At 42.4% G+C, this 12,276-nt stretch overlaps 2 protein-coding genes across 5 annotated transcripts in view; one reads left to right on the top strand and one right to left on the bottom strand.

The window, feature by feature from the left end:
* The window catches only part of PDLIM4 (PDZ and LIM domain 4), a 445,004-nt gene that overhangs the window by 343,642 nt on the left and 89,086 nt on the right, over window positions 1-12,276 (top strand). The gene's annotated exons all lie outside the window — the stretch shown is intronic.
* P4HA2 (prolyl 4-hydroxylase subunit alpha 2) overlaps window positions 503-12,276 on the bottom strand; it is a 29,253-nt gene continuing 17,479 nt past the window's right edge. Inside the window, exons 9-16 of one of the 4 annotated variants that reach the window (XM_069869460.1) lie at window positions 8,798-8,868; window positions 8,466-8,565; window positions 7,288-7,341; window positions 4,865-4,924; window positions 4,731-4,796; window positions 2,607-2,675; window positions 2,076-2,172; window positions 503-1,333 (exon numbers count right to left, since the gene is read on the bottom strand). In XM_069869460.1, coding sequence (XP_069725561.1) covers window positions 1,263-1,333; window positions 2,076-2,172; window positions 2,607-2,675; window positions 4,731-4,796; window positions 4,865-4,924; window positions 7,288-7,341; window positions 8,466-8,565; window positions 8,798-8,868 — 588 coding nt within the window. In that variant the 3' untranslated portion in view covers window positions 503-1,262. Of the gene's footprint in view, window positions 1,334-2,075; window positions 2,173-2,606; window positions 3,606-4,730; window positions 4,797-4,864; window positions 4,925-7,287; window positions 7,342-8,465; window positions 8,566-8,797; window positions 8,869-12,276 lie in introns of those variants that run through there. The other 3 variants (XM_069869458.1, XM_069869459.1, XR_011338533.1) reach the window with 3 other exon arrangements.

Below are 12,276 nucleotides of genomic sequence, written 5' to 3' on the forward strand. Positions count from 1 at the left end.
GCAAATCTCCTTATTTCCTAAGACTATGTTTTTCTGAGAGATTTTACTAAGAAAACCAGAGGTCAACAATGAGATATTTTGAGCAGCCAGCCAAGAACCACAACATTCATGGCAAGTGAAGGAGCGCTATGAGAGATTAGAGAACAGCGATTGAGCTATGCTCTGCGAGGTCATTACAGCTTTGAGGGAAAAACCTTGCAATTCCTACAGCTACCTGTGCAATTCCTACAGCTACCTGTGCAATTCCTACAGCTACCTGCTGTAACTGTTCACACAAAGCGTATTTACAAGACCAGATGCTCCTCTCATTTCAGCATTTAACAACTGGAGCTCAAAAAGTCTCTCAAAGACCTCTCTTTTCAACCAGCTGTGAATGCTCAACAGAAAAAGTGAAACTTCAGTGGATACATGTACTTACACGTTGCATCCAAATGAATACACAAAGCAATAAACGTCAGAGTTCATAAACTCCTCACACATAAAATTGAGGGGCACACAAACATATGTTGCTAAGTCACTGCTTTATTACCAACACAATAAATCAATCACATCTGTTATATTGCACACGTAAACTCTTTCTCTTCCCCAAGGATACAGAATGGTTTCAATGTACAGACTTCCCAGCTTCAGTAGAAAATGCAACAGTTGTGTCATGCTGGAGCCTTAAATAGAGAACTGTCCAAAACTGATGCATTTTCTCCAGAAAAAGTGCAATCCAACTCAATAAACAAAAGAGTAAAGGCCCACAAGCTCCCTAAACCCAAACACTGACAGACTTAGGGACACAGTAGAGAATCATCTTATGGAAAGAACATTTATTTTCATTTCAAAACTTGTGATCCATAGAAATACAATAAAATCCACATGTACACAAAACTTTTTTTTTAAAAAAAAAACACTTTGGTTCAAAGAAATATTTAACATCTAAAATCTTCTGAGGTACAAAAGGCACAAGACCAGGCACCCAAACATCCTGATCTGCCCACAGCACGGTTGGCACCACTAGTACAGAGGGAGCTGGGAGGGTGGAAGGCAGATCAGATGAGGATGGCAGGGGCAAGGGCACATGGAAATAACAGCAACCACCACACAGGTATGTGTACAATGCCATTTACTTTCTTTCATGTATTACATATTTTGTTGTCCTTTCTGGGTAAAGTGCCAGGACTCTTGGAGAGAAAGATGGATCATTTCTTAGAAATGAACTGGAAGAACAAAGAACAGTAGAAAAGGAGAAACAAAGGCCTGTAGCAGGTTGGGTTTCAGTCAACCTCTGTTCTCCCACAAGGTCTTAAGAACTCATTTCCTCTTTCGTGAAACCATTTGTTTGAAACTGTGGAACAAGGATGTGAAATTAGTTACGACCACGTACCCACTGTGGTATCACCACAACCCAGATGATTACTTCAAGTAAAATCTAAAGTCTCAGCCTGAGGGTCCCTGTTATACTTCTCTACCCATCCAATGGGAAAGACAGGAAAATTCAAAGGGCTGGAAAAGAAAGGATCTTTCCAATTGCACAGTTCTGGGGCCAACAGTAACAGAGCAGTGTGCTCTGGGTCTGGTATCATTTATGGATCAGCAAGCTCTGGTGCTCTAAGGGAAAACCTTGGAGGCTGGGGGAGGCGAGTGTGGGAACGCATGGCACTGAGCTTGAGAGGCTTTCAGCAGTTTGCAGAAATTCCCAGTGTCCAGATGTTCACATTCACCTTACAAGGGCCTCCCCCTTTCACAGTTAAAATTGTGCACAAGTCTTTGTGGGAACAGAACTGATTCTGGACAAATAACTCTGGTCATCCTGATGCTGACACCACACAAACCCAGTGACATAATTACACACTTCGTGCTCTCATCAACATAAAAAAAGACTCACTAGAAAAGCTACAGCTGAACAATGCAGCTGCTTAACACTACATGATACAGATGGTGGGAGTTTTCACTATGGCAAACAACTCCGGTAGTTAAAATGGGAATGCAAAGGTTACAAAATGCTGTTAGAAGGGCTCAGTATATCACCAGCTTTGCACACACACAAGCCTTCCTTCAGGTTTTGTTCCTAAAGGAGTATTACTTACCCCATTTACACCCTACTAGTACTGGGCAAGCTGCATGCCTTGTTCTATAGTCACCCTCGCCACTCCTGAAAAGATTGTACCAAAACACTGCCGTTCCCTGGAAAGTGAAATCAGGCCTGGATTAGTCAGAACATAGTCAACAATTATTCACATTGCAGTAATATCACAGGGAAATGCCTACAAACTCAACCACAGGCTTTTAGGAAATCCTTTAACACAGGCCACCACTGACAGCACATAACCCCTCCTTATTTATTCAGTCATGCTCAGAATGCAGACAAGTTCTATTTAAACCCAAGCTTTCTGTTAATAACAGCTTTACACAGAAAGAGTTTGCATTTTACCCTGCAAAACAAAGCAAGCAGCCCTGCAGTCTATCAGATCAGCTCTGGCTGCCTTGACACAGCAGCCTGGCAATCACATTGCCACAAACAGCACTGTCACATTACCTGACTTGTGAAAGGATGCAGGACTGCACCGAGGAAGAGAAAGCAACAGCAGAGAGGAGAAGTCAAGCAAAACAGACTTTACCTTCTTGGGCCATATCGCTGCTCCGAAGTCTGGGAAAACTGTAGCTCCTCCAGCTTCTACATCACTCATCTGAGAAAACACAAGTCCACAAACTGTCCATTTACAATGCTTTCTGCACATGCAGTCCCACAAACTGAAGTGCCCGAAGCCTCAGAGATTTCTATTTGCTCCTCTGTGAGAGGCACTGATGAGGAAAGGATGCACTTCAACCAGCATGAACAGCCAAAGTAGCATTACCAGCTGTTGAGGGCTTTTATTTCAGTTGCAGGCTTTTGTTCAGCACTTGGTCTGGATTATATATAACCCACCGCACACACATTTAGCGATAAGAAGCTGTGTGCCTGCAGTGTTAAGAAGCCACTACTCTAGAACAAGGGAGAGGACTTCAGAGTGAGTCAGTTAAGAATTTCATTCCAGTTTATGATCCAATTAGAAAAACAACTGTCTGCTAAACCACCGGTTTCCTCATAAATTGAAACCATGTCTTTGGAACAGATTTTCATAATTTAGTTTATGCATCTCGGTCAACCACTTCAAAAACTATACAAACTATTAGAAAACCTCACTTTCTGCACCAGTTCTCTGCTGTTCACCATTGATATTAAGCAACTTCAAGTGCTTTATGCATGTCAAGCTGTACTACATACAGGACTCTAAAGGAAAGCATTTACCTGTACACTTTGCCCTTCTACACTGGAATTAATTTAACCCTATTGAGTTCACCAATAATAATGGATTCACCATAAATCCTAGGCTTGATCCAAACCCCAGAGTTCCTGGAAACACTCCCATTAAAAACAGAAGGTCTTTCCATTGATTTCAGTGAGTTTTTGACCAGATTCTAATTAAAAAAGAAATGAGTCAGATCCAGCTCCTATCAAATTTTAAACACCAGAATTACTATTAATAAGCTCTTCAAGTCCCCACATTCTCTATTGTAACTTGGATTTCTGTTTAAAGCAGATGTTATTACCACTCTGGTGTCCTCCTGGTTGGTACCTAAAACAAAAAGGGCATAAAATGCCATAGGTGCACAGGTTTTTGCCCCTTCCAACTAGAAAGCACGTGCATGCAACTCTGCAAGTTAATACCTACGTCTTCGCAACACAACCACTCTTTTTAGTAAGGGTGTTGGTACGCGTATGACGTGTTCTACACGGGACATACAAGGGTAAATTGCCTTTGACCATGTACAGCTGGCAGAGAACAAAGTGCACACATTCACTAAATCAAGGCTTGGACAAAAGGCTGAGAAGCAAACCAAATACAAATAGAGACAACTCAAAATTAAAGCCTCCTAGCAGCAGACATCCACAGCTACTTATCTTTCCCAATTCTTGTTTTGGAGATTATTTCCTTCTCTGTCATATTAAGGATTTTGGGCTGCATTTCATATTTAAAATACCAGCTCAGCCATAAATATTGCATCGCTGAATTTTAAATTTGAAACTGCATCACTCTGAAGTTAGATATAGTAGATTAGGTGACCCTAATTACTGATAGTCAGTATAGGCGGTATAGATAAAATATCATTAGACGATTACTGTGGAATGAGGCCGCCAGTATCAGCCTACTACATTTAGGATTCCAGCGTACATGGTCTGTAGGCTGTATAACGCATGCAACTAATGAATCTTTTCCATTCTGCACTTGTAACGTGGTTGCACCGAGTTTATTAGCTACGTCTCCTCCATTCGCTGAAGCGACAGCGACACCTGAGTCATCTCAGCTCTGACAAACAGCTGCGATGGAGGCTGGCAGAGCACAGCATCAAGTGCTGTCACACACTGGTGGAAGGACACGACTGTCTCACAGTAGGGGCTGACAGTCCAGTTCTCAAGGAGAAGCCTTTGAGGAATAAATCAAATTCTCCTCTCCCACCAACAGAAATCCAATGAAGTCAAAGATTTCATAGTAGAGTGGCCAAAAGGGGAAGCTGCACCCTATATTCAATTTTCCTGCTCTGAGGTTAGATACCACCAGAATTCTATCAATTAAGATGAGACAGCACATGATGCTGCTAGAATAATGAAATCCCTACTTCCAGATGCCAGGGAATCTCTACAAGTATCCGAGCTGCAAACAAGGTGTTACAGTCAATGCATAAGGGATCATCATACTTACATAGTTTAAAAAAGTGGCCACGCGATTTCCCGTCCCTAACCGCTTGAAAGCATCTGGCTCATCTTTCTATAAAATTAAATGAGAATAACTGCAAACTTCGAGCTCACAAACAGCAGACAAACAGAGGTACTTACATAGTTAAGAAACGTCGCTAGCCTATTTCCTTCCGATTTGAGTGTGCTGTCAAAGGGTCGCTGTAACAGACAACAACTTTAACCCAAGTTCCAAACAGGCTCACGCTAGAGTTACAGATGTGTAGCTCTGCAGAGAGATCCTTAAGCCCAATTTAAAGAGTGGGAATAGAAAGGGTCACTTGGTAACGGGCCAAAACTGAAGCCATTACAAACCGCAGCCAGGGTGCGTAACTGCATGCACAGAGCACTCCGATACTGTAAGGAGAAGTAGCACTGAAGCAACGCTTAGGGCACAGTAGAAGCAATGTCTTCAGGGCCTGTGGCACAGATGTTACCCAAATAAAGCTAAAAAAAGGCTGTTACTGTACTGGATACTAATCCAAAGTCAACAGCTGACGTGAATATGAAAAACTCATCCTCGGTGGGCTTTAGATAACACACTAGATTCTCGTAAAGGTAGTAGTGACTCAAAGAAATACTGTCATGAGAAGAAAAAAATTGCATTTTTTTTGCCAGCCGGCAAAATCACAGAATAGCAATAATGAACTGCTTTCAGGCGGTTGCCTCTCGAGGACTAAGGACCACATCAAAAAGATCAAACTGTCTTTACTTGGTAGGAAACATTACGTTTCATTTGTTGAAGTATGAGATAACCTTGATGCCAGCTTAGAAGCGGAAAGAACATTGAGAACACCAAGGCATCTCTCCTTCCTTCAGAAAAAAGCAATTAAAAGTTTATTTACATTGCTAATATTCAGGGAGTAGTCAGGAGGCATTAAGGTGCACTCTTCTAACACAAACCAAATAATTCTTAACATGTAAAAAAAAGCAGGAATCAGTACTGGAGAAGACAAACGGCAAGGAAAACCACAGCCACCATCTCTAAGATGTTATAGTTCCATCTGCTTCAAGTGTATTTCAAGAGACAAAAGGCTTTTACTGAAATGAGTCCATAAAAAATAAAAAGACTCTTGTACCTGCATATGAAAATTCAATCCAAAGGAGCCAATACTAAGAGCTCTGAGACAGAGGGGATCCCCTGGTTTCTGCTAAGTTAGTTTCACTAACTAATAAAACCTCAAAGCTCTAATATGCAACTATAAAGTGTCCCTATTTGTAAACAGCAAGGGAACAGTAAGCTGCAAGGCTCATCAGGAGATGGGAAGAGGCAGCAGCACCTCTGTATTTCAACACAGAAATCTGCGACACGGAGAGCCTGGAGGACCAGACCAGGGCAATGGCAAATCCTGCAGCTGCCCTGCCTTAAACCCTGACTGCAGCCAAGGTTCTGTTCCAAGTGGAGCTCTGCCCCAGCCGCCTAATCCAAAAGCGAAGTCCACACTGGCCAATTTGATGGCTGCGGTCCTCGAGTTCAAAAGCTTTGAAGATAATTTAAGAGCATTTGCTTGACTCGGGAAATGAGGCATTCGAAGTTAACAGGAAAACTCAGCAGGCCAAAGCTAACGAACGTGAGCCTCCACGGTGCTGAACATCAGGATTTTTTAATATGTTTTTAAACAGGGCTAAGTTGGGTGGCTTCAGTTCTACACTTACTGGGCTGTGCTCTGGTGGTGGCAGTCCTACCAGAAAAAAGCAGTGGGGCAGCGTGAATTAAACCAGATTCCTTTGAAACGCCATGGCTCTACTGGGAACTGAGATATCAGATGGACTTTATATTTGACATTACCAGTCACCACAGCTTTTCAGTATGATTCGCATGCTCATAGACTGATTTAGGGTAACAATAAGAATCTGTTCCTATTTTCTTCCCCACCTGCAGCAAGCCAGAGCTGTTATCTGCCAGGTAGAGCCCTCTAGTGCCTAGTGCAGATCTGGCACCTACCAGCTGCGAGTTGTGCTCACTGCAGCGCTGCCCTCCTCAATGCCCACTCCACAAAACCTCTCCAGACCCTGCAGCTGCAGCCACCGTTTTGCCAGAAGGGCTGGATCACCCCTGGAGAGATCCATAATGGTTTCTGTTTTGGATGGAGGCAAAGGGATGTCTCATGCTCAGTCAGCTCCTGCAAAATACTTTAAATATCCTCCCAAGGAGGACTCTGACAACCTTGCTGAACTCAGAAGCCTAACGGAACAGCACAGACTCAAAAAAGGGCTTGCAGACCTCGGCTTCTAAATAATATAATGGAAAAAAGCATACTCAAGTGCTGCATGACCACCTTTTAGTGCCTCTATACCGTGCAAGGAACCAAAGTGACAGAGATAAGCAGGCAATCTGATCTGTTCATTGTTGCCTTGAACTTGCAGCGTCAGAGAAGGCAGAGCAAAGGCTTGCTGAAGGTCATAATCCATCCCATGCAACAGGGCTATACACTGTTTTCACAGAAAATAGTTTCAACAGTTCTCAAAACAAATTGTTCCCCCCTCCCCATACCACTAAGAAGTAACTGAAAATGCGATCTTACCCTAGAAAAATCAAAGTGTGGCTCATACTGCCCTCCCATTCCATAGTTGGCAACCTACAGCATGGGAGAAGGAAGCGTAAACATCCACTGAGGCGCAAGTGACTGATGCAGAAAGTAGCATTTGTTCTCAGAGATCCAAGACATGCTTTGAGAAACAGCGCTTTGTGGTAAGATTGTTATCTACAGCACATTTAATTTCTCTTGAGACTGCTGGAAATGAGGTACATGGATGAGAAACAATTTAAGTGCCCTTAAACTTGAGGGTTTCACAGAGTATTTCTGCACCATCCCTCAATGCCAGCAATCTGTTTATCACTACAACAGCCAGTTTAACATGAACTGCCAGCAATTGTTTTACCACACACTTGCTCCTCTGGAAGAGGGAGCTGAGAGCACCTATTTCTCTTTTATGTGTGCCCAAACCAGGAGATACACAGCCCAGAATTAGACTGTGTCACACATGTATGATCTGTTACAGCCAGGAACATCAAAGACAAAGTAGTTTAAAAGCACCACTTTGCTTAGTTTATCTGAAGATACCATAACTTACGATTTTATTACTCTGAGGCTGTATTTAACATGTTCAAGATCACTACAAAATTACTGCTAGCCAGCATTCAACAGCACTTCAATCAGGCTTTAAAACAGGAATTGCAGGAGCATGGAAGAAGAGAAGCAGTAAATAGGCTAAAATACAGCTCTTCTGCCAGTGCTGTGACACTCCTACACTCCTTCCTCTCCCCAACAGATAGACAAGTTCAGACTTCATATGGGAATAGAGCAAGACTATGAAAAATATTCAAGTAATCAAAATGTTCAACTAGGAAGGAGGATCAGCTTTCGCAGTCTTGAAAATGAGCGGCAGGTATTTCCCTCAAAACAAACTGGTAAATCCCGCATGAAGCTATCTCCTCTTCCGTGCTATCTCCACCCTTCTCTGCCTGGCACATGAAGGGAAAGCAGGTACCTGCCAAGTCCTTGCAGCTCACAGCAGCTGGAAACACTCCATACTCTTCATAAACATCTAAATTACCCACTCTGTGTGCATAGTCAAGACCTCAACCCCTAAGAGGGGCTGGGTAAGAGCCAGCCCATGTTTACATCTGCATAAGCACCACACCACCCTGCCCAGCAGCTAATTATACCTGGATGAAATCCAACAAGCCAAGCGTACCAACCTGCAACAGTTCAGCTGTTTTCACCGTTAACCCTGTGATCTGCTGCATACGCTGATTCACCTTGGCCACGACAGGATCATCATCTTCCTCCAACCACGAGCTGGGGTAATGGAAGGATTCAAACATATTTTAGAATACCAATCACAACAACCCATTTCCCAAGGCAGAAGGGATTCTTCTGCCCTCAGTCAGGTGGCTAAAAGAGCCATTTACCATGCATTTGCTGTTCAAGCTTTTGCTGCATGCAAAGCAGTTCAAGTTTTCAGCTGCAGGTAGCAGATGACAGCTGTTAAGCACAAAAACCTTAAAGCTAAACTCTTCTCTATGCTTACCTTTTTGATACCCTGTAGCTAGCCACTGTAAGGACACCAGTTTTGGGATCACGTACTGTAGCTCGTGCCAGCTGTGTCAAAAAAATCCCAAGGGGGAAGAAACGTCAACTACAGGTTAGGAAAATACCTCTCATCTTAACCAAAATCAACACCTGGTTTGTCCAGAATCAGTTCATCACCGGATGAAAGTTATAACTCCAACCTAGAGTTAATTCCAGTTTCAAGCTAGAACAGCACATGCAGAGACAACTGCAATCCACCACCTGCATTTGATCCTGGAAAGAATCTGACTGCACTGCCATGATAGTCACTAAATCTACAAGTACTGCTTGCTGAACAGTTTTTGAAGGTACTTCTTTTAAACAGCTGGAGTCAATATTAGCAAGAGGAAACAACAAAAGTTAACAACATATGAAGCCCAAGTTCTTGGCAAACAGAAAATAATTGGATACTCCACGAATTTAATCAGCCTGCTCCTCCTGTGGACTGAAAAAAACTCAGTCTTGTTCTCAGATGAAACGTAATGAGAAGTTTTTTACAGAACGAATTATAAATGACGGGGCAGGCAGATCCACAGTGGTAGAAAACTCCTGAGGGCAACTCTCAACGTTACCGTGCCCAGATTTTCCAGTTGGAAGATGCCTGGAACACGTAATTCACAGAGACAGTTTGAGATAACGTTACTATGGAACTCTGCAAAAGCACAGCTCACCTATTTGAAACAGCGAGTACCACATCATCTCCATTAGCCCCCACCACGTGTTTCTAAGAAAAATGGGCAACTTTGCACAACTGATGGGATTTCTGCGGTGCCAAAGCAATGACTGCTGCCAGCGTAACACAGCAGGGCACTTTGGTTTCATACTTGCAGCTGAGAACAAGAACTGGGGCACTCCTTTCTTTGACTGTAAACTCAGACCACATTTAAATTTAACCCCTGCAAACCACAACCACTTTAAATCATGCCTCCTTCCTTCCACTTAATTATAGGTCACATAAAGCCTTTGTATTCGCATTTTCTTCAGAACATGCAGTCATTATTTCCTTAATTTTTCCTCAAATAAGTCTCCAGCCAGCTTTACAATCCATGTCAGCTGTCTTGTCCCTAAACAAGAGTTCTTGGCACAGCTGTCCCTGCAATTCTGAGTCACTGTTATTTAGTTCCAGATTTCTGCTTCATAAATCATAACAGAAAAGCCAGGCTGACTGAAAGTTGTTCTTCACTGGTAAAACAAAGCAGAGCTTTTAGGATATAATTTAGCTTCCCAAACTTTTCATTCTGCTGCCATTCTCAAGCTTGTATATGCTTACTTGATTTCTGCATCTAGTATTTGAGCTAAATGAATCACAGAATAGTTTGTGTTGGAAGGGAAATCAGAATCAAAATAAGCCTGACTACAGTCATATTTCTTCTCTGACTGCTAGGCTTCTTCATTTAAGACATGATCTATACCTCACCAGGTAGAATCAAGTGATAAATGTGAGGCTTCCTTTCTCGGGGAGACGAAAGCAGCCTCCTAACAGGCATTTGCTGGTCTTTGAAGACTCATCACAATACAGTGGACTGCTCAGAAGCTTCATCCGGTCTTCCTCTCAGTCTGCACGTAGTTCAGCATGCACTCTGTCAGCTTTTCCTTTGGAAATTCCATATTGCTGAAACTCTATAGCACTGAGCTCAAAGATATTTGCATCCCTCCCTCCATGCTCTACTTTTACCTTTTCAGGCGTGCCTGTATTGCAGGTAAACCCAGAACTTTCAGTAAAAGGTTCCCCTACTTTCACAGCACACCTGTCTCAATCTTATCCACAAGAAAGTTAAGGATTTTGTTGACCCTTCCCCTTCAGCTCTGCTGCATTGCCTGAAAAGTTGGAATTACTTTTTGCAAAACGCAATCACTTTTACTCCAATTCCACAAGCACAAAAACCAACTTGGATGCAGCTATTCTCAATCACGCACAGATGTTGCTTCTCTACAAACCAAAAAATACTGGCAAGTATCAACTGCAGATAATGTTGAAGTGCTTGGACCCAAAAGAAGAAATTCCTTGCAAATGTGTTTTAGAACAAAGGAACAGCTCATCTTCCTGAGTCCAGAACTAATGCACTGCTTCAGGGTTCCATCTGAAAGCTTCCATGATAAGTAACTAAAATTTCCTGGCTGAAATTAAGCTGTATTTATTCAAGACCATCTATTCACAAGGCTTGCATTTTCCATCCTTTCAGTAGTACAACAGAATTCAAAGCTCTTCCCGCAGTTGAGCTATAGTCAGGCTCAAGAAATAAAGTTAGAAGAGAATGCCTGCTCTTCTTTTTTTTTAAAATGAAAGCTTTCAGATGAACACTTTCAGATGAACATTAGACTCCAATATTCACCTACCCTTACAAGGACTGTTCTCAGTAATGCATTGCATAGGTTATATGAAGAACTCCTCTGACATCAGCAATAAGCAAACCTCAGCAAGGAAGACTTAAGACTTTCCCTAAAACTTAGAACAAAAAGGGAAAAACAAATAAAAAATTAATAGCTGCCTTATTTAGAATGTGATGAATTTGAATAAAATAGACTAAGTGATATGCTCCATTTGAATGTTTCCATTTTATCTGAAGCTCTTGAAGTTTTACACTATGATGTAATAGGGAAAGTCTTTATTTCTGGAGGTGAGAGTCCCCAGAGACAGTGGCGTTCTGCCAACGCTCCCATTGCTGGCTGGCAGACATAGAAATCTAGCTTCACAAACATCCCAAATTATTAATGTTCTTAAGAAGCATCAGTTTCTTGATCTGCCTCTAACTATTTATGTTTACATTTAGAAATACATACAAAAGGGTAATTCTTGACTGGAATTTTAGTACCACATTTCATAGCAGCAGCTGGAACAGTGCTAAAATGAACCATTCCTCTAAACTAAACTGTTTAGTTTTACACGCTTGTCAGACCTGGCAGAAAAGTCAGGTGTAGCATCTACTACTGACCTCACACTGCCCTACTTATTTTGCCAGAAAGGAAACAGTCAGGAAAATCCACCTTCAGAAAAATCAGAGATGATTGCCACCCTTTGCATCAGGTAGCTGCATTTTGACTGCATGCAGAGCAACTAGAATTCACACCACGGGTAACAGGTATTGCATTAAAACTAAGGTTCCCACTCAAATCTGCTGCCTTTCAGCTGGATCTTCGCTTTGCACGTTGAAGCTGCTGCCCAGACAGCTATCGAGGTGGGAAGGTCAGACCTACAGTGCTCTGGGAAAATGACTGCATTGTGCATTCATCCTTACAAGTACCCTGTCCTTCCCAAGTCCCAGATTGGGAATTACTTAAGAGCACAAATGATTTTTCCACTCTGTGCTAACTGTATCATGTTATTCCCGACAAGCTCTGTGTGGCTTAAGGAGAGCACCGCAGCTCCACTCATGGATGCATCGTGGCACCTGAAGTGCTTACTTCTGTGCAGGTCTGGACTATGGTTTAAAACAAAAG

This window comes from Phaenicophaeus curvirostris, chromosome 15, assembly GCF_032191515.1.
Source record: "Phaenicophaeus curvirostris isolate KB17595 chromosome 15, BPBGC_Pcur_1.0, whole genome shotgun sequence".
Classification (NCBI taxonomy): domain Eukaryota; kingdom Metazoa; phylum Chordata; class Aves; order Cuculiformes; family Cuculidae; genus Phaenicophaeus; species Phaenicophaeus curvirostris.